General features: G+C 46.4%; 1 protein-coding gene across 5 annotated transcripts in view; it reads left to right on the top strand.

The window, feature by feature from the left end:
* The window catches only part of DIP2C (disco interacting protein 2 homolog C), a 378781-nt gene that overhangs the window by 284524 nt on the left and 73548 nt on the right, over positions 1 to 20709 (top strand). For all 5 annotated transcript variants that reach the window (XM_081300463.1, XM_081300460.1, XM_081300461.1 and 2 more), the window contains 5 exons: positions 13987 to 14126; positions 16748 to 16884; positions 18212 to 18420; positions 19596 to 19710; positions 20181 to 20382. In XM_081300463.1, coding sequence (XP_081156589.1) covers positions 13987 to 14126; positions 16748 to 16884; positions 18212 to 18420; positions 19596 to 19710; positions 20181 to 20382 — 803 coding nt within the window. The remainder of the gene's footprint in view (positions 1 to 13986; positions 14127 to 16747; positions 16885 to 18211; positions 18421 to 19595; positions 19711 to 20180; positions 20383 to 20709) is intronic.

The following is a 20709-nucleotide window of genomic DNA, read 5'->3' on the forward strand; positions in this document are numbered from 1 at the left end:
AAGACACCAATTTTAATGCTAAGCTAAGGTTATTGCTTCCTTATTTGACTTCGTGAGTTTAACTACAATATGGCAATTTGGGGGGCAATATTCTTACACTAATTGAGCATCCCTAGTCCAAAAACATGAAATTCAAGATGCTCTGGAATTTGAAAGCTTCTGAACACTGACATGTTGCAGGTGGAAAATTCCACATCTGATCTCCCATGGCAGGTGACGGTCAAACACTGGTGCATACATGCGGCTTACTCAGCACCTACAGGAAAGGAGACCCAGCCTCTTTGAGCTTCTATGTCTCTCTTCTGTGCACTCCTGGGTCCCACCACCCAAGCACGCTCACAGATGGCATGAGTGCAGGCCAGGCCTGACAATGGCAGGTTCTCCACAGGAGGCCAAGCCCTATGTCCATCATGCCCTGTGTGTTGTTGCTTATCTCTGTTATGGTGAAAAGACTGTAGAAAGTACATAGTTTAAAAAAAAATAAAATAAAAAAAATAAACCCACAGTTGTTCCTACAGGTAGTAGTAAGGAAAAAAAAGGGCCTGTGTGTTTATGTATAGCCCCAGCAAAATTAGCTTTTGGAAGTGCAAGAGGCCTTAGGGAGAGGGGGGTGGAGAGGTCACCATGCATGAGCTGAAGAAGCTTTGGAGCTTTATGCTGAAAGTGATAGTTAAAAGTAGAAAACAGGTGCGGAAAACGAAGATCTTATTCATGAAGCGAAAGCAGGCCCGTCAGCCTCGCGGTGTATGCATGCTTCTTGATGCCATGCTGATCTGGAAAGAAGCAACTACGATCTTTCATAACAAACAGAAAATGGAAGGAAGCCGAGAATGTTCAACAGGCTGAAGGCAGAAATAGAAAAGACTGGCAAAGCTAGGCTTGGTGGCTGGTGCACTGGTGGTCCCAGCTGCCCAGGAGGCCTACGCAGGAGGGACACTTGAGGCCAGCCTGGGACACACTGTCACAAGAAGCAATGACGTTTCACTTCTCATGGTTTCTGTTAACGAGTCTGCTGCTCGTGACATAGTTGGGAGTCCATTAACCAGTTTGCCAAAGCTGTGGCAAGTGAAAATCTAAAGCTAGGACAAGTCTATAATATGCTGACGAAGCATTGCTATTTGGGCATTTTCCCCTGAAAGACACTCCAGCTGATGACAGCCACCATGGGTGGGGGATGCCAGTGACAGAACTGCTGAGATACACCTCGGCACACCTAAGGGTGAGCTTGCTGCGATGGGTGAAAGCTGGCACCACTGCTGCTATGTGGGAGTTTCTTCCTAGGTTACTAGAAAGCTCACCAAAGGGCACAGATCATCAGGGACATCTTTCTTGGTTGGTTTCACAAACATTTGGTACCAGCTGCTTTGTGCACACTACAGAGAAGCTAGGCCAGCGGACGGCTACACAGACCTTGCTGTTCCTTGAGAGTCATTCTGCTCATCCTCCAGCTGACATTCTCATCAAAGAAAAACATCCTTGCCACATGCTTCTCAAATGTGACTTCATTAGTCGAGCCATGTGACCAAGGTGTCCTCAGATGAAGATGATAAAATCACTCTGGAGCCACAGAATGAGTAAAGGCATGAATGGGGAAGGTGGCCAAAAGGAGTTGTGCCCATGGGGCCTGGTGACAGGGTATGTAGTCATTGTCTGCACCCTGCACAGTCTCTGGCTTGTGGCTCTATGCAGTGATGGTAAACAAGGTGGTGACATTAAAGAATTCGTGTCAACTAGGAAAGACTGGTGTCTGATTTCCCCACATACACTATACACAGACCTTCGGAGTCTGAGCTGGAAGTGGCTATCAGAGGCCCCTCATAAATAATGAGACTCCAGTTGCTCATTTGTTGACTGACACAGCCTATGTGGTTGTGAATCCAGGTGATTGTGATGTGGCACCAATGACGATGACTTTAACACTGCAGAAACAGTCTCGAAGGAGCATGCATTCATAATAGAAAAAGAAATTGTGTCAATTTATAAAATCGACAACCTGTGAACCAGGAAGATGGCTGTGGAGGAAATGTTTTAAGAAGCCTCCAGTCGAATCCCCTCCCTTCTGGTCCTACTATGTCTGATGTTTCTTCTCCCTTAAAATACGGTGACAGTAACATCTTGATCTAAACTCAATGTCAAGGTCGGAGAGCGGAGGCTGCCACAGTTCACTGCTGCTGGCAGGTGTTGCAGGTGTTCGGGGACGCTAAGGACTCTGAGCATGTTGCTTTTTCACTGTTACAATTATACGCTCTATTTCCCACTATTAAGTACTCATATGAGAATAAACGTAAGACTGGTGGATTATTGGTGGCACATACATTCAGTAGGGAACAGTGTTGATGTGAACCAGCCCAGGCATGTTCGTTGTTGAGCCGGTGGTGGCTTTGCTTTATAATGATTCTTGTACTCAAGTTTTAAGGACAAAATCATTAAAATATCGTATAAGATTACCCTCAGGTTATATTTGTAAGATGTATATGAACTGTAAATTTGATTTGGTAGTTAGACTCTTCAAAATACATCTATGTATTTATAAATATTCCAAAATCTGAAGGCAAAAAAAAAAAAGCTTCAGGTCCCAAGTGTTTTGCACATTACCGTGCTCAGCCTGTAATGTATGTGAAAGCACAGGTTCTTAAGTGTTGCTTTATTTGCCTAAAACATTCACAAGGGCCACTCAATTTACCTACGGTTTGGATATTAAAACCATAAATTGCTATAAACCAATTGAAACGTTTCTTAAATTTAGACTATAATCCCCTGAAATGATAAGGAATATTAGACGTTACTTTTTTGCTCCTGGAACCATTTATTTCTCAGCTCCTCCGCCACTGAATGCATGGGCTCCTGTTCCAGAGCTGACCTGTGATTTGCAGAGGAACACGCCTGCCCAGGGGCTTGGGAAGAAGAGCACCTGTGCTTGGTTGAAATGAGTGAAAGCAGAGAGAGAGTCCCTGAGGCCTGGCCCCGAGACATCCAGGATCCCACAATGCTAACAGCTTGCGCGGTGGCTAGCACTGCTGTGCTGTGCCAGAACTCAAGGTGGTTTTTCATGTGACGTCTGAGATGAGTTGAGATCATCCTGTATCCTCCCAGCATCTTTTGAGGAAAGGATCACTGGACAGAATTCAGCTATAATGTGGTACTTCTTGGCAACTGTTGACCAACAGGCGACTGTTCTGTGGTTACTTCCTTAGAGTTTGTCCACTACTTCATAGGTTTAAAAGTTGAGTCTTCATTTTGATGTTCAGATGCCCGATTCAATAGAAAAGGCAGATGAAGACCTGTTGGGCTTTGTGTCCATTTGAACTTGTCATCCTAGATACCCCAACACCCGATTTCTGCAACTACAAATGAGGATCCTAATAGCTGCGCCCACTGTTACCAGTGCCACCTAGGCCACGGGCTGTTTGGAGTCCTGGTCGAGAGGCACAGCCTGGCATCTGAGTTAGCAGGCTGTGTGACACCCCTTCCCCTCCACGACCACCCATCTTTAGCTTCGTAGCCTTTCGGGGTCCAAGGAAAGTGAGGATCAGACTCCAAATCTTTGCCACATCTTGGAGCTCATGTTGACAATTCAGTTTGCCTTTCACTTGGGTAATGAGAGTAGGCGGCTCACAGGATCTGATTTCTAATTTAAGTATCAGTCACCATTATTTGCTCTTATTTTAACACTTTCAACAGAAGCAATGTGTGAAGGCACTTTTACTAACAGAAATTTAAAAATTCTGCATCTCCCCTTCCCCAGTCTTGAGAGCAAGATGGTTACTCTGTCCTTGTTGACCAGGCTGGGGACGTAGACACTTTCCTATTCCTCCTGCCTTGGCATGCCCTGCCTCCCCACCCCAGTCTTCAGGGCGTATCTAAACCCACCGTCTGCCCTCTCCCCGTGGCTGCCTCAGCCTCTTCCCTGGGTTCCCACAGCTCCTGACGGATCTCCTACCTCCTCCCCGCCCCCCAGTCTGGCCAGAGTTCTCTCTGGCTCCTTGCTTGAGCCATGAGGTCTGAGGATGTGCATGAGGCCCTATGTGATCTGCCCTACTGTCCCGGGCCCTCTCCTCCTGTCCCTCTTCCTGGCTCACGCAGCCTTGGTTTCTCGTGCCTGGAACTGCCTACCACACCATGGAAAATGCAGCGCGATCTTCCTGTTTGGTTCTTCCTCTGCCTGCTTTTCCAACAGCATTGCCAACTTTTCATGCACTGTGGAATTTCTTAGTATAATTGTTCATCATTTATTGTCTGCTTCTACCTAGTAAATATTCGGCGCCTGATGCTTTTGAATAAGTAAAATGTAAAAATGTCAGTTCAACGTACCCTCCCATACCCTTATCTCTGACAATCCTACATTGCTCATTGGCAATGGAGACTGTTGGGCGGAACCTTTTTCAGCACATTTGATGGCTGCATAGCTTGCAGTTCATATAAGTGGAGCCTCACATAATTCCAGCTCTTTGTTTTTTGTGGTGTTTCTTTTCATTTGGACTGATGACATGGGCGCTGCTGGTATGCTCACATAACCCAGTCTATCAAGAAGGGGCTCCAGCACAACGGCTCTGTGCCCTATGAGTAACTGTCAACCACCTACCCAAGGCTCATACAGCACAAGTGTGGCAAGAGAGGGAGTCAGCAGTGGAAGTCTTAGGCAGTGGCCTGAGCCACGTCCCCATGGATGCTCTGGAGTGGGGAGCTGGTGTAGAGATGGGCCTTCTCCCAGACATCCCAGAGCAGGGCAGGCAAAGCATGCTAAGCTGAGGAAGGGCAGGAATCAACAGCGAGCAGGGCCTTTCTGTCTCTAGCATCTCACCTGGCTCAGTGCACACAGGCATTTGCATCAGTATCCCCCATGACCTGCGGCCCAGAGGTCTCAGGATGAGAGGTGTCAGGAGGGGCTCACTGCTGGCGTGGTGGCCACACCCAGAGCACCCTTCTGGTGTTGGTGGTTGATATACTTCTCAGATGTGCCAGTCTCCTGAGTGGCATCATCCTTCAGATTTGAGAACAAATTGAGGGGACAGAAGAGGATAAAAAGGTACGATTTGAGTATCACTGACAATCGGATCTCCCTGTCGGTTGCGCTCTCGGTGCCTGGATTGTGTTCCTGGTGTCGGGGGAGGTTGCTGTCTGTTTACTGATTGTTTTTTCTGATGCATCTTCAAGCTGTTTAGTGCTAGGATCATATGAATCCGTGATCTTTATAATTAGCTGCTGTGCTTGGACGATCTTTTGCCAGGAGGTGAATGTAGGTGATGACGACGCTATCTTAGTGTCACATGTCTTCCAGGGAGAATGAGAGCTGCTCTGTGGGTTCTTTCTCACATCAAACTCATTTTTTCGTATGTTCAATCAATGTGCTGCTCAACATCCGTGTCTTTGTGCACAGTCTTCCCTCTGGGTTGTCTAGATAGGAAAGATCCCATATGGTATTTCACGTGAGTTATTGTCTACCACAGAAAGGGCAGAACAGATTCTCATTTTTGGAAAGAGCCAGTGGCCATAAACTTGCATTGTATTCTGTCTTGATGCCTTACTTCCCTAGAAATGAGTTTTTCACACATCAGAGGTCAGAAGCCAGATTATTAAGTTAAACAAGCTGTGTTTCATTTTATAAAGCCGTTTTCATTGGGATTCTAGGACAGTCCTAGTAGATTTGGGCATGCTGATCAAAGGATGTTTAATGTCATTATAAAGTCTAGTGTGGGAGCTGTTACAACCTTTACCTTTTAGTTAGTCTTATTGTTTTCAAAGGGAAAACAAGTGTTTGGGTGTTATGTTGAGTTGCTGTCCTATAGATAAAGGCCTGGGAGGACACATCATCCATTTTAGGGGGTCCAAGGATTGGCATTTCCTCTGTCGCTATCCGAGCAGCGTGGATTGTGTCCTGTGCTTCCTAACCCTCCCAGGACAGTTCACTGTGCCCTGGCAATAAAGGAGAACTCGAACTTGCATTAACAGTGCCACACCGTTGATTTCTTTCCTGGTTTTTAGACCATTTAATTAAAAAGTTACTTAATGATTATCTATGGTGATCAGTGATGGTAAAATTGTAATTCATTTGCTCATTATTTTTGGACTTTGGGCCCTTTTGGAACCTGTATCGCTTTGTGGTTCTCTTCTATAAATGTTTGCTCAGCAACCCGGGGTAGTTGCAGGAAAGCTGCTTGGTCAGGTAAGGGTTGGGCTCTAGATGTCAGCAGGACTGTGCCCAGAGGTGACCTTCCTGGACTGTGTAGGGCCAGACCCTTTAAGAATTCCAGGCCTAATGAGGTGTTAAGTATCTTAATATCATTTCTCTCATATGCAACACGGAATGGCCTCTCACACAAAGAGTGTGTTGGAAGTTCTGAGGCTCATGGAATCAGTGGTACCTCTAGTAGCCCCCTTGGTGAATGGGCAGGAGGCAGAGGTGCTTCTGAGAGAGGGGAGCAGGACCCTGGTAAGCCAAGGTGGGGGACCAGGCTGGCAGGGGGCTTCCGGGCTCTGTACCCTCCAGCTGTGCTCCAAGACTGCCAGGAGCTGATGGCTGTTGGGCCTAACCCTGCCGGCCTTGCCCTCGGGCATCAGTCTCCATACAGAAGGACTGATGGTCTTATGGCTGCGCCTTCTTAAGAACATGAGTTTGGGGAACGGGAAGGAGCAAGAGCAGGGAGTGGGCCTGACTTCTCGTGTCTTCTTGCTCGCATGCCCACCTTCACATGTCAGCCAGGGAGTGGCAGGAAACCCTCAGATCTGGTACAGACCACTCTGGCTTCCTGCGAACCATGCTATGGTTGGGTGTGTCCCTGGCAGTCAGGATGATCTGGGCACTTCATCCTCCAAGTCATCTACAAACCGTATTTGGAGGTGGGCCTTTGGGAGGTAGTTAGGGTTGCACACGGTCATGAGGATGGGCCCCGTGGTAGCATTAGTGGCCAGTGCTCACCAGTGACACCTTCCACCACATTATGATGCCGCAGGGAGGTCTTCACTTGGGCTTGTCACCTCAGGACCGAAGCTGAACACACTTCTTGTCCTATAAAGTACTCCGTCTGTGGTGTTGAGTTCAGCAACAGAAAACAGACACTTGGGTGTGTAAGATGATTTCTTCTCTACAGTGCTGTCACCACCCTGTAATACTTCTTGTTACTATTCGTAAGACTATTTATAGAATAGAAAAATATTGGCAAAATGTATGTTCATGATGCCCAAGTTCACGAAGAGCAAGTTGAGAAATGGAAAGCAAGAGATCACTTCTGCATCTAGAGTGTTGATGACAGAGATTTCTCAAAGCTACACCAATCATTTATTGAACTAAATACACGCGTATGTGTATATGTACAGCATGTGTTACTTTTGACCTTTTTGACTGCAGGAGCCATTAAAGGATCTTACTGCTATAGCAGTAAAAAGCAGTGGGCATACAAAATGGTAATCAAAACCATTCAAGGTCACGGTGACAGACCCCCTTGTCTCCACGTTTGTTTTCTATTTCGTGAAAGATTCTTAACAGAAGTCATACAGCTGGGAAAAAAACAAGATCAAATTCATCCAAAATAAGGTACTCTGATGTTCAGTGCACATCTCATACTAGAATTATGTGCCTCTTTCTGGGGCAGAACCAATGACCTGGTGGGGAAATGAACAGTTAACACCAGTCCATGAATGAGGCTTCCAAAGACGTTTTTGATGGCTCAAAAAGTCATACTTAGAAATGTGAGATCTCATTTTTTAAACACAGCAAGATAAATTGGAAAACATTTTTTTGTGTAATTCTGTCTACAAATTTAGATAGTTTAGAAACTTCTAACAAGATAGAGATTTAAATCATCTAAATGAGAACATGTCTTAATTAAGTAACATTGAAGAGCAGAGCGGCTGTATTATCCTGTTCAAGTTGTCTTGACCACTTGCAATTAAGAGTGTATTCTATTTTGCATCATATTTTATTAAATTTCTCTTAGGTTTGTTTTGGCAGATTCAGGAGGTGGCTGAAGGATGCCTCATCCACGTCTTCATGGGCTGAAGTTGTTCCTTCTGGTTTGAGCCCATAGCTTATTGTGAAGACATTGGAAAGGTAGATGAGGCAAATGAAGAAAACAGTATGAAAACATTTGGTATGATGTGATCAATGTTTTTGACCACAGAAATTTAAACTGGGTAGATGAGTTACATTGAAGAAACACTTCTCATTTTATATAGTCCTTAAAATAGTTTCTGTAAATGGCATGTATCTCTTATCAAAGAAAAGGGGGAGGGCTGGGGTTGTGGCTCCGGGGTAGAGCTCTTGCCTCACATTTGTGAGGCCCTGGATTTGAACCTCAGTACCTCATAAAAATAAAGATATTGTGTCCATGTATAACAAAAAAAAATTAAAAAGAAAATTGTTAGAGCTCACAACTTAGAATATTAAGATATGCTGTTTTATCTTATATTTTTATCAATACTCATGTCTTTAGTTATCTTGTATTTTTTAAAGTCCATATTAAACTGAACATTGAAGAAGGGTATATTTGTATTTTTATTGAGTTTAGGGATTTTTTTTTCTGGCACTGTTAATTTATTAGGGGTATTTTACTGAGTTGAAAAGACCTGCCCAGGGAAGGAGGAAGTCCATTGGTATTCTGCTCCGTGTGTTGTCTCTGCATGTTAGGCCAGGCAGGCACAGTAGCCAGAGCTAATTTGCCTTCCTCTGAAAGAAAAGCCTTCAGTCATAGATGGTAACACAGAATACAGCAGCTGGGCATGGTGTCACATGCCTGTAACACCAGCGACTCAGGAGGCTGGGGCAAGGGACTTCAGTAACTTTATGAGGCCCCTGTCCCCAAAAAGTAAAAGAGTTTGGGATGTGGCTCCGTGATAAAGCACCCCTGGGTTTAATCTTAGTACCACAAAGACAAAAAGCCTCCATCAAGGCTCTGGCCTCAGGCTAAGAATGGAAGACCCCGCCTGCCAATCAACTGCCATGTAGGTCTCCAGTGATATGTTCTTGTGGAGTCCAGGTGTCTTGCCAGGGGAGCAATGTTCAGTGAGCTACTTTGATGACAGCATGTGGAACATATCTGTGGGAAGACCCTCAGTTCCAGGGAGGGGGCCATCCCTGCTGCCTTTGTCTCCTGATCAGCCTGGATCATGTTGGAAGCTGTTGGCCTGGGCTCCCGTCTGGCTCTTTGCATGCTGGCTTTTGGCACATGCTCTGTGCGACCTTCAGGATTTGGATTCTGCATCTGTGAAATGAGGATCAAAGCCTTGCCCTGTCCCAGGCCTGTGTGAGCATTGCGTGGACTCCTCTACATCAGGGGCTTGGAAGTAGGTTGGGTGCTTAGTAAGATTTCAAATGCTAGCTGCTGTTGCTACTGCCAGTGTTACTGTGTGGATATTTTACAATGGCCTTGTTTATGTGCAGTTAGTTACCCATCTTGCTCTCCAAATGTACCATTGTTTCTAAGCTGAGAATGACCCAGTTAGAGATCACCTACACAAGACAGGAGAAATGAAAGACCTTTGTTTTCCACTTGGAAAAGGATTCCGTGAATGACCAACCTGGGGAGGCCTCACCAGTGTGGTTGCAGTGCTATTTAACCTGGGTGGTGGGATTCGGGACAACTGCTTGCTCATGACTTGACTCCGTCTATTTTGTGTTAAGGCCCAGCTGGACTCCACTTGCTGTCAGGAATAGCAAACTGCAGGTGTATTCCTTGAAATTTACAGTAGCTTGCTTTTCAGGTGTGAACACAGCAAGATTAGCTAAATGCTTCTCATGTTTTATCGAGGTTGGCCATTTTATGTGGTGGTAAGGTTTTGTTGTTGGGTTTTTGAACTGGTGCACACTGTTGGGTCGCAGCTACTTGGCTGAGCCAACATTGCTCATAGGCTGCACCGTGCTCCTTTCTGTTTTAATTTCAGTTTCTTTTCATCTCTATTTTTCATATCAAGGCAGCATTGTATACAAATCTGTTTTCCCTCCTTTGTATCTTTAAGTGTGGAAATTGCCTCCTTGTGTTCCTGGAATTTACTGCGTTGATGATTCTTTTAATTTGTATTCTTTGTGAGAGAGACAGTGCTGCGTGCTCACGAGTGCTGCGCTTCATCTTGGCACCCCATCTGGATGTTGACGAATCTTTTTTTTTTAAGAGAGAGAGAGAGAGAGAATTTTTAATATTTTTTGGTTCTCGACGGACACAACATCTTTGTTGGTATGTGGTGCTGAGGATCGAACCCGGGCCACACGCATGCCAGGCGAGTGCGCTACCGTTTGAGCCACATCCCCAGCCCTGACAAATCTATCTTTATTATCCATTATTTAATTACTGTTATTGATCATTATTTACTGTTATTGATTATTGTTAATTAATTTGATCCTGTTGATTATTATTGTCACTGTTCTTGAGTCCCTGTGGATTCTGCTCATTGGGATTTTTTTCATTCTGCCTAGTTTATCCTGAAGTTATTTCTTAGGAAAACTGCAACAAGACAGTCTGAGTCTGTTCATAATTGAGAGTACACAGACAGGAACAACAAGGAGAAATGACCTTTTACTCACCAGATTGGGGGAAATTTCAGTTTATCGGCTTCGGCAAGAGTACAGAAGCTGGTATTTCTGAGGGGCAGCTGGGTGCCATGTTAGAAGCAGGTTCTTTACCCACCTGGGGTTGACCTGCTTCTGTCTCAGAGCTATGGCCTTGGATAGCACAGAACCTGTCCTTACCTCTGTGGGGCGTTGCCATGAAGATCTCTTTAAAGTACTTAAAGCAGCATACAGCCAGTGCTGTGTACACATCTAATAAACGAAAGACATAGTTGTATTCTGTTGGTGGGAAGGCAAAGTGGCATATTCTTTTTGGAAGCCCTTTAGGTTTTCTTAAAATGTGTAACTCTGATTCTTCTATTTTTCTAGATGTGTCTTCCAGAAATATTTCCTACTATATAAAAATTAGACAAAATGAAACAAATTGTCATAATATTCATATTACTGAATACTGTAAGATTAACTCATTGGAAGGTGCACATGCCCTACGTGTACATATATGTGCACAGACATGAAAAAAACTGCAGGTGTATTTGCAAACAGCATGTTGTAGAAGAATAAATGTGTTTTGATCCTGTCTTTCTTTGAAAATGTATGTATAGTGGACATCATTTCCCTGTAACTGTGTGTTAGTCTGTTCCTTTGTAGTAAAGGTGTCATGGGTGATGGGGCAGGGCGCAGCCTTGGAGGGCAGGCAGGCGGAGCATGAACAGAAACTTTGCCTTTTTTGCTGTAATGTTAGCCTTATTCATCATAACAGTATGCTCTTAATTTTTCATTAAGAAACTGTAGTGGACCAATGTGGCCAGTGTGCTGGGTTGTGGGCAGGGAAAATGTCCAGGAAGGAGACAGGAAGTGTTCAGGTCTAGGCATGGGCTCTGCTCTGGGTCTGGGTCCCACCGAGCCCCAACAGTTATTTGGGCAACTAAAATGATATCTCTGTGTTCTGTGCTTCAAGTTTTTAATCTGAAATCTAACCTCTTGTTTGGTTAAATTTAAGTAAGTCCACACATGTAAAAGGTCAGAACAGTTGTGGCAGGTGAATCCCAAGCTTTGTCATTGGGGAGGAGGAGTCCTACAGCCAAAGCCAGGTCTCTCAGGCAGATCCAGGAATTCAGACAACTTTGGGGTGGCCTGAGGAGGTAATGAGGCTGTTTACCATGTCCAGGGATTGGCGTGCCCCTCTTTCATGTATTTTGCAAATCTACAAGGAAAAGAACCCTAGGGTTTGAGTTTTCTCTAACTAGCAAAAAACTCCTAAATACAAATGTAAGTTGGTAGATTAAATTAATGCAAGGTTAGTGTCATTCATTTACATCCTGTGTGACTTTATTCTCATAACTACCATTTTGTAAATGTAATAGAAAATTTCCTATGGTAAATAGTTTATAATCTTAAGATATTTAATTACAGGTCTTGCTTCTCGACTATTACAAAATGTAGAAAGAGGATCTTGTAACCAAGACAACAAATGACACATTATTAAATCTTAGAAGAATGTTGTCCTCCTGGCTTCTGGTTTGGGATCTTCCTGTCCCCCATGTACCCATGTTTTGAATCTTCCCGTCCTTGAGATGGTCATGGCTCGTTCAGGATTTTTTCGTGTGTGGCTCTTAAGTATGTCTTTATCAGTTATTAGGAGAGCACATTAGTTTCCTACGGCCCTCATAACAAAGATCCACACAGTGGCTGGCTTTAAACAATGGAAACTTACTCCTTTGTCTTGGAGACTGAAGTTCAAACTTGAGGTGTCAGCAGGACTCCTCCTTCAGAGGCTAAGTGGGAATCTGCTCCTGGCCTTCCTCCAGCTGCTGAAGGCTACCAGCAGCCCTGGGCGTTTCTCTACCTAGAGGCCTTTCCCTCCTCTCTCCGTGTCTGCCTCTCTTCTCAGGATGCCAAGCCCTGGATCTGGTCCACTGTAAGCCAGTGGGGCCTTACCTTGACTTGACTGCATCTGAACAGACCGTTTCTGAACAAGATCATGTCATAGATGCCAGGGGCTCTCTTTTGTGGAGAAACAGTTGAGCCCCCAGCAGGCCTGGGGGCTTGTAATTTCTGGCTTTGACATTTAATCTTTGTAGTGGACCATAGTGGAGGGAGGAGATGGTGGTAGATCTGTGAGAACTCCTGTGTTGTTCATTCCAAGATTTTGATCTGCTGGACTCTTTAAAGAGGCCAGGAGGATGATATACTTTCCCATGTTTTGATCTATTTGTTTTGTTTCATGTGGTTTTTTATAATTTAGGCAGAGTTTATATATGGTTCTACTTTAATTCTTAGGGTAGAATAATTATGTTTTCAGATACACCACTTACTTGATTCAAATGAGATTCCTTTTTCAAATCTTAACTCTAATGTTGTCCAATTTTTGTGTGTAGGTTCATTATAAATCTTTGCACTATTTTAATGTTAAAATACAAACTCGCATTTATAGTCCACTTTGAAACCTTAAACATTAAAGACTTGTGTGTGGAAAAATTATGGAAACAAATGTGCTGTTTACCCAAATTGTGGCCTCACTTAGCTATACATTGAATCTTTTATTAGAAGTAAAACTTCATAATGTGTTTGTTCACTAGTTCAGTCAGCAGACAGTTAATTGCTAGGTACTATTTCAGGGATGGGATACAGCCTGAACACCCAAGAGTGCCTAGTCTCAGGAGGGTCAGGCTCTGAGGGAGGAGGCTACTCACACAGATGGCCCCTGCTGTGCAAAACAGGGGGACTTGATATTTTTATGGGGTAATTGAGAAGTGCCTCCAACCTCTGGGGACAGGGTCCTGTGGATGTTGGTGGGAAGAGTATCCCTGGGTGGAGGCAGGATTCTGGGCAAAAACCCCGTAGTGGGGACAGTGGGGGACAGCTACTGCCCAGCAGCCGGTGGGCCCAGGGGAGGTGATGGAGAATGTGCTCATCTTTTCAGAACTCTCAGCCCCAGACCTTGCCCCATGAGGTATTGTATAACATGTTTGTCATTTAGACAGTCTTCCTTAGAACTTGGCAGCCGGGATGGCATGGCATTATCTCATTTTAGCTTCTTCTGTGTAAAGTTGAGCAGACGCCTGGACAGTCTGCACCCGCCCTGAGGCGGGAGAGTCGGGATCACCCCCGTGTGGTTCACTGATGTGCTTCCTGGGAGTGGTGCTCACTCCTTTAGCCATTGGTAAGCCTGGAGAGCAGGCCTGGCCTAGAAGTGGGAATGGCTCCATCCACTGTGGTGTTTGTGCCCAGGTCAGGACAGGAAATCAGGAGCCATCTTTGTGTTTCTGAGGCAGGTGGTAAAACACCAAGGAACTGAGAGGTAGAATCACGGTGCACAGCAGCAGGCAGGCGCTCCTGGTCAGAGGCGTCTCCAGTAGCCAGCTCTGCCTCCAGGAGGGCTTCCCGTCCACAGGCGGCTGCCCATCTGTGTGTGCACCAGGACATGCATGTCTCTAAACAGAAGGGTGGATCTGCTGACGCACACTCAGATGCACCTGTGTTTTCAGGCCCACAGATGACAGCAACCAGCCTCCGGGCCGGGGCGTGCTCTCCATGCATGGGCTGACCTACGGTGTCATCCGGGTGGACTCAGAGGAGAAGCTGTCTGTGCTCACAGTGCAGGACGTTGGGCTCGTCATGCCCGGAGGTGAGTGTGGGCATGGGTTGTGATGTCAGCAGCCCCAGCCTTGGCCTTGAGGCTGGTCAGTTAGCATGTATTTACTGACGCACATAGTCTTCCTCTTCCCATACCACATCATGGCCCTCTGTGCAAAGCTCTCGGGATGAACACTGAACTTGCAGCTTTTGAAAGTCTTCATTGAGCCTCAAACACTTGAAGCAATGTTCCCTCTCCTGAGGAAAGAAAACCCAAAATATCTGAGAAGCTGTGGAATGAAGGGCATCTCTGCACACTGAGACCCTGGGATCATCTTCCCTGGGATGGCATCACAGAGCAGCTCTATAGCTCAGACTGGTGCCAGGACAGCATCCCCTCCTCTACCCCAGAAAGCACTTCCAATCCACCATCTTAACGTTTTAACCAAAGCCGAACACCAAGATCATCTTTCCAAAGACTTTTGAGTAGATGTTTAGAAGTGAGGAACATGAGTCTGTAATCCCTGAAGCCTGTTTTTAGCAGTAAAGCCCTTTCATGAAGCCAGAGAAACCATTTCTACAACCACTTAGATGGCCACTTGGCTTAGGGTCCCTGACTTGTCGTACCTCGCCTGCATCTCACTCCCATGTGGTGTGCTTGGGCACCTCCACGGAGCCTCACGCAGGATCCCAGTCCTCCTCCTGATTTGCAGAAAGCTCTTACCTGGTTGTGTCTCCAAGGACCACATGTATCATCATGTAGCCTCCTCAGTCCTCGGTAGGAGGCCCTACCCAGAGTTTGGATGTGTTCCCTCTGCATGCTCCTCCACATAGTGGGACGTCACATCATGTCTGCACATGTTGCACACTGTTTTCACAGGGTCTTGGCAGGATCTAGGTCTCAGGCAGCACCTGCTGGGCAGAAGCTGTGTAGCCTGCAGGGAGGGTCCCCAGGGGGAGCTCCTCAGGCTCCCTCCCCTGGGCTGGGCTGAGCTTTCCCCACAATTCCTCTTTCCATCTTACTTGCCATGTGTGGAGCTAAGAGAAGGAAAGCCAGCCCTGGCATTGCCGGTCCTCAGTGTCCGATAGTCCAAAGGTTACTATAAACCCCTTTCTGTTGCCTTTTTCACCCCTGAAGACTCCCAAGCATCATGGCAACTTCTTATTCCTTCTCATTCCTCCAAACTGTGCATGTCCCCGGCCCATTCATGCTTCTCAGCATTAGCCAGGCCTCCCTGGCTCCATTTCTTCCTTTATTAAAAACTAGGTTTTTTAAAAAGAGAAATAGATTTCCAGTGTGGAAGCATCAAAAGATTGGGTTTCAAAATGGAAAACCACCTCTCTGTCCACCAGAGGCATCCACAAGCATCCAGGCTTCCTTTCAGAAAGACTCCAGGACTACAGAAATGAACGGACGGGCATACATTTGCATGTGGTCTGTCTCGGGGCTGTGGCTTTCTGTGTGTGATGATGATGTCCTGTACACATCTTCATGTTCTGTGCCTTGAAGTTCAAAGAGCTTGTCCTTTTTCAGGCAGCATGGTGTTAAATTGTCTGAAAACACAATAATCAATTTATGGCCCCCACTTTAGGGGAGTTTCACACCCCATCTGAGCTTCCACTTGTGGGGGTATGGGGAGCAGTTAAAGGAGACTTTCTGCAAGTGAGGTTTTTTCAAAGAGCCTGCCCCGTAATTTAATACTATTATTTGTCCTTCAGAAAGACTGAGGGCTTGTCATCCTGCCAGTGGAAAGTATCAGGACCTCTTCTCTACTCCCTTTCCCAGTGTACCCTCACTTCATCTTTACCAAGCTGATGAGTGAAGAAGACTTCAATGTAGCCTTTTTTTTTTTTTAATTGTAGGTGGACAGTGTGCCTTTATCTTTTTGTGTGGTGCTGAGGATTGAACCCAGTGCCTCACACACACTAGGCAAGAGCTCTCTCTCTGAGCCCCAGCCCTCAACGTAGCTTTAATGAGAATTTCCCTTCCTGTGAGTTTAACTTTCCATGGTTCCCCTGGTTCTGATGCCGTAACCCCAACTTGGGGCTTCCTGGGAGTTCAGCCTCTAAGCAGCCCACTGTCTCTTGCTACACACACCTTTTTTGAAAGGCCAGATTCTTGGTGCCCTGGTCAGACTTGTGATCTGTGGCAATGGTGGGGCAGGTGCTGATGGGCTCAGGTCAGAATGTGTGTGCTACAGGAGAGTGAGGAAAGCATCGTTAAAAACAGCTGGGGCCCTCCGGTGAGGGTCTCCAGAGGATTCACCTGGACAGGGAATGTGAAATCAAGGTTACAATTTCCACAGGAGGTTAGAGGCTTAAATTCTACTTTGCACTTACAGATGCCTTGAGCATCTGCAAGTAGGTTGCAGAGTCCGAGTTGTGATTTGCAAGTGGCACCCATTCCACTGCTGGTGTGTGTAGCCGAGTTCCAGCGCTCATCTTGAGCTCCACCCTCACATCTAAACTGAACACAATTCACACGTTACAATTAAAGCAATTGCAATGATTGATGTCGCCACAGTGACCTGAAACATCATGATTCTTTGCGGAAGATGAGTACCTGGTGTTTCATTCTCTGTTTGTTTGTGTCCTTGTCTGGACTCCTGCATTCATCCATCCGTCCTCCCCTCCCCCCGGCTCTGACCCTCCATGTTTTCCGTTTGCTCTTAGCTATCATGTGTTCAGTGAAGCCAGATGGGATTCCTCAGCTGTGCAGAACAGACGAAATCGGGGAGCTGTGCGTGTGCGCAGTGGCAACAGGCACTTCGTATTATGGCCTCTCCGGCATGACCAAGAACACCTTTGAGGTAGGCTGATGAAAGTCCTCTGTCATGACACCTGTTTGTGGGTCCCTCTTCAGATAGCCATTGTCAGGGGCGTAGAAACAGAAAAGAAATGTGAGACAGTAAACTTTTGAAAAAAGGTACTAAACATAGTTGCATTGTCTTTTAACCATTTTATTATTTTTGATGAATTTGGCTTATCAGTATTATTTTGATCTCAGTCATTTTTCAAAAAAGAATAAGCACCATCTCTTAAAAATGACCCTTTGTCACTATTTTCACCCACACCTAAAATACAAACATGCCCACTGACGAGTGGATGATGGAAGAGCTTGGGCATGAGTGGCCCACCTGAGATGGCCACCTGACCATCCCACACAGCCTCTCAGCCTCTGCTCCTCTTGGCTGGTGTGAATTTGTGAACTTGAGCAAATGGGTCTGATTTGGGTGTCACAAACTGTGTGTGGGGGGAAGGGGTGTGTGTGTGTGGAAACGTGCACTGTGGTGGGGGAGTGTGTGGACACGTACACTGTGTTGGAGTATGTATGGACATGTGCACTGTGTATGGGGTGTGTGGGGGGTATGTGTGGATATGTGCACTGTGTGTAGAGGTGTGTGTGGACATGTGCACTGTGTGGTGGGAGAATGTGGGGTGTGGACATGTGTACTGTGTGTGTGGGGGGTGTGGACATGTGCACCGTGGGAGGGGGGTATGGACCTGTGTACCATGGCGGGGATTTGCGAGTGTTTGCAGACGTTAGAGGGCAGATGCCCCGTGGTAGGAGTAGTGCAAGGTGTGAAGTTATGTGCAGGAAAGCAGAAACCACTTGGGTGGGAACACATTCTTAAACATCTAGAACTTTGGACATAACTGGAGCTAGGTAGAGTCCAAATAAAAACTCCCTCTCCTTTCATATGTGGCTTATCTATAGGGTGGAAGGAAAAGAGATGTAGAGTTAAGCTCATTTTTTTGCTTTATTTATATTCTTGGCATGGTTCTAACAAGGAAAACTAACATCTTAATGAACAAGATCTGTCACTTTCTCACTAACTTGGGTTGCACCTTGATTCCCACTTATCACTATTGTGCTATAGTGGTCTAAACAAGAACTAGCTGGCATCTGTTAGCGTTGTGTAATTTCTGGCTGTGACCTCTTCTGAGACTTGGAGCCTGTGAGCGGAGCTGGCCTGAGGCCCTGCACGTGGCCCAGAGGATGAGAGAAGTGTGTGTGCGTGTTTGAAGACTGCTGACATCTGCTACTCTGACCTCCGCGCAGGTCGCGGGTTGGAGATGGACAGCAGGTTGTCACTTCAAGGAGAGGTGGGCTGATTGGAGCCTGTGTTTCCCCAGGTGTTCCCCATGATGAGCTCGGGCGCGCCCATCAGTGAGTACCCGTTCATACGGACGGGCCTGCTGGGCTTCGTTGGTCCTGGAGGGCTCGTCTTTGTGGTGGGGAAGATGGATGGCCTGATGGTGGTCAGTGGGCGCAGGCACAATGCCGATGACATCGTGGCGACAGCCTTGGCCGTGGAGCCCATGAAGTTTGTCTACAGAGGAAGGTCGGTTGCCCTCATCTGCTTATTTCTGTAGACCGCACTTTGCACACAGTTGTGAAGGGTTTGTAAGTCACATACATCCCTTATTTTGAATCCCGTTTCCTCTTCTGTAAAATCACAGCTGGACTTGGTGCTGAGATTTCCCCTAGTTTTTGGATGTCCATGATTTTGTATAAGTTTCCTGAGCCCTGTGAGTATATTTTTGTTAACCTCTAAACTAAGTAAAAATATCCGTTGGGAAGACTTTTAATAGATAACTGCACAAAATGCAGGGCTCAAAGTTCATCCTGGAGCAGGCCCCAGAGACCTAAAGATCACGGTCATCCTTATCATGGAAGAGTGGACACTCTGTGCTGGGGCTGTGGCTCAGTGGTGGAGCACTTGCCTTGCACATGTGAGGCCATGGGTTCAATCCTCAGCACCACATAAAAACAAGGTATATTAAAAAAAAAGTGGACACTCATGAGCTACTCAGGTCTCCTACTTCCCTCCCTCCCTTGCTGGACACGTCCAAGAGGCTTAGTAAATTCTGTAGCTCACTAGGGTTTTTTGGTTTGGGGTTTTTTTTGTTGTTGTTTTTTGTTTGTTTGCTAATTTGAGGGAACTCAGAAATTCCTTGGAATCTTACTTCATTTTGGCACGCTGATAGGACTAGGAGAAAGGAGATACTTGGCCCAGCCTCACCACCTTGGGATTATCTTTAAAACTAGAACCTATTTGTGAGAGAGGTTTCCTAGAGATTTGGAGTGGTCACAATTCTGTGCTGACCCTGTGAGGCAGACGGATTTATCAGGAAGCAGTCAGTTCCAAACAGAAAACTTGGGTGCAAACTCAAGGCAGGCATGGTACGGGTCTCTGCAGCAATTGCAGCAATCCTGCACTGACTCCTCTTGTCCACACGGAAAGAACAGCCTTGTCCCCAACACCTGCAGCCATAGCAAGGGGCCTCCAGGGGCATTGTGGGTGGTTCACCTGCAGGGCCCCCAGGCTCTCAGCCTCCACAGCTGGACTTGCATTGGTTGGTGCCCGTGAGGGAGCTGGACTTGGTTTGCCTCTGGAGGGGCCCCAGGAGCTGCCAGGCTGCTTGATTAGCTGCAGTTGTACATGCCTTACTACAGCAGGAGGTCTTGGGAGTGTTGCTGCCTGTGCTCATCACATGTGCTCCTCTGTCCCCACAGGATAGCTGTGTTCTCTGTGACCGTCCTTCACGATGAAAGGATAGTGATTGTAGCGGAGCAGAGGCCGGACTCCACGGAGGAGGACAGCTTCCAGTGGATGAGCAGGGTGCTCCAGGTCGTGTGCCTTGCCCTGAAGCTCTCTACTCTGTCCAAGTTTCAGCTTCCCTGATGCTGTTAGGGTTAGGGCTGCCCCTCGCCAATCAGGGCTAGGCCCCACAGCACGCCCCCTTGATCAAAAAGCCCTGCTCAAGGGGGAGGGGTCAGGTTTTCTAAGGCTGTTTCCAACCATTCATGTTGGGAGGTCATGTGTCTGTCTTGGGTTGAGATTTTTTGTTGAGGATATTCTTTTCTCCCAGATTCCTTCTTTCTTATTTGTGGTCCTGTGTAAAATCATTCCAGCTCAGGGAGTTCAGCAGTGTCTCCTGTGCTGGTGATTGTACACCCATAGAACAGGGTTCCCACTGTACATACTTTTGCATGTTACAGTATTTCAGGTGCATAAATGTTTACTAAATAAGTAATGCCAGTTACGAAATGTTTGTTTCTATTTACTATTATAATATGATTACTTCTTAAATTTTCTAGGCAATCGACAGTATACATCAAGTTGGAGTTTACTGCCTAGCTTTGGTGCCAGCAAATACCCTTCCCAAAACCCCACTGGGTGGGATTCATTTGTCAGAAACGAAGCAGCTCTTCCTGGAAGGCTCCCTTCACCCCTGCAACGTCCTTATGTGCCCCCACACTTGTGTCACAAACTTGCCTAAACCTCGACAGAAGCAACCAGGTATGCCTTGCAGCATCAAGCTCAGGAGAGCCCCTGCCTTCCTGCCCCCCTTCACATGGCTACACACTCCTGGGGCATAACCACCTTTGGGACCTGTGGACAGAGTGTGAGGGGAAGAAGTGCCTTGGCCTTTGCAGGGGACATCACTTGATGCAAATGAGGTTTTGCAGCGCCACCAGCAGGGTGGCATTTGGCGAGGCACAGACCCCCTTAGGATTCTGCTGGTAAAATCTCCTTATTGGTAGAATAAAAATAATATAGCCTTATGTGTTTCTGTGACTGAGGGATCCAAGCATATAACACCTGGGGAAACAATCTGAAACATGT

This window comes from Spermophilus citellus (genome assembly GCF_964194105.1).
Source record: "Spermophilus citellus genome assembly, chromosome: 6".
In the NCBI taxonomy this organism is placed as follows: Eukaryota; Metazoa; Chordata; class Mammalia; order Rodentia; family Sciuridae; genus Spermophilus; species Spermophilus citellus.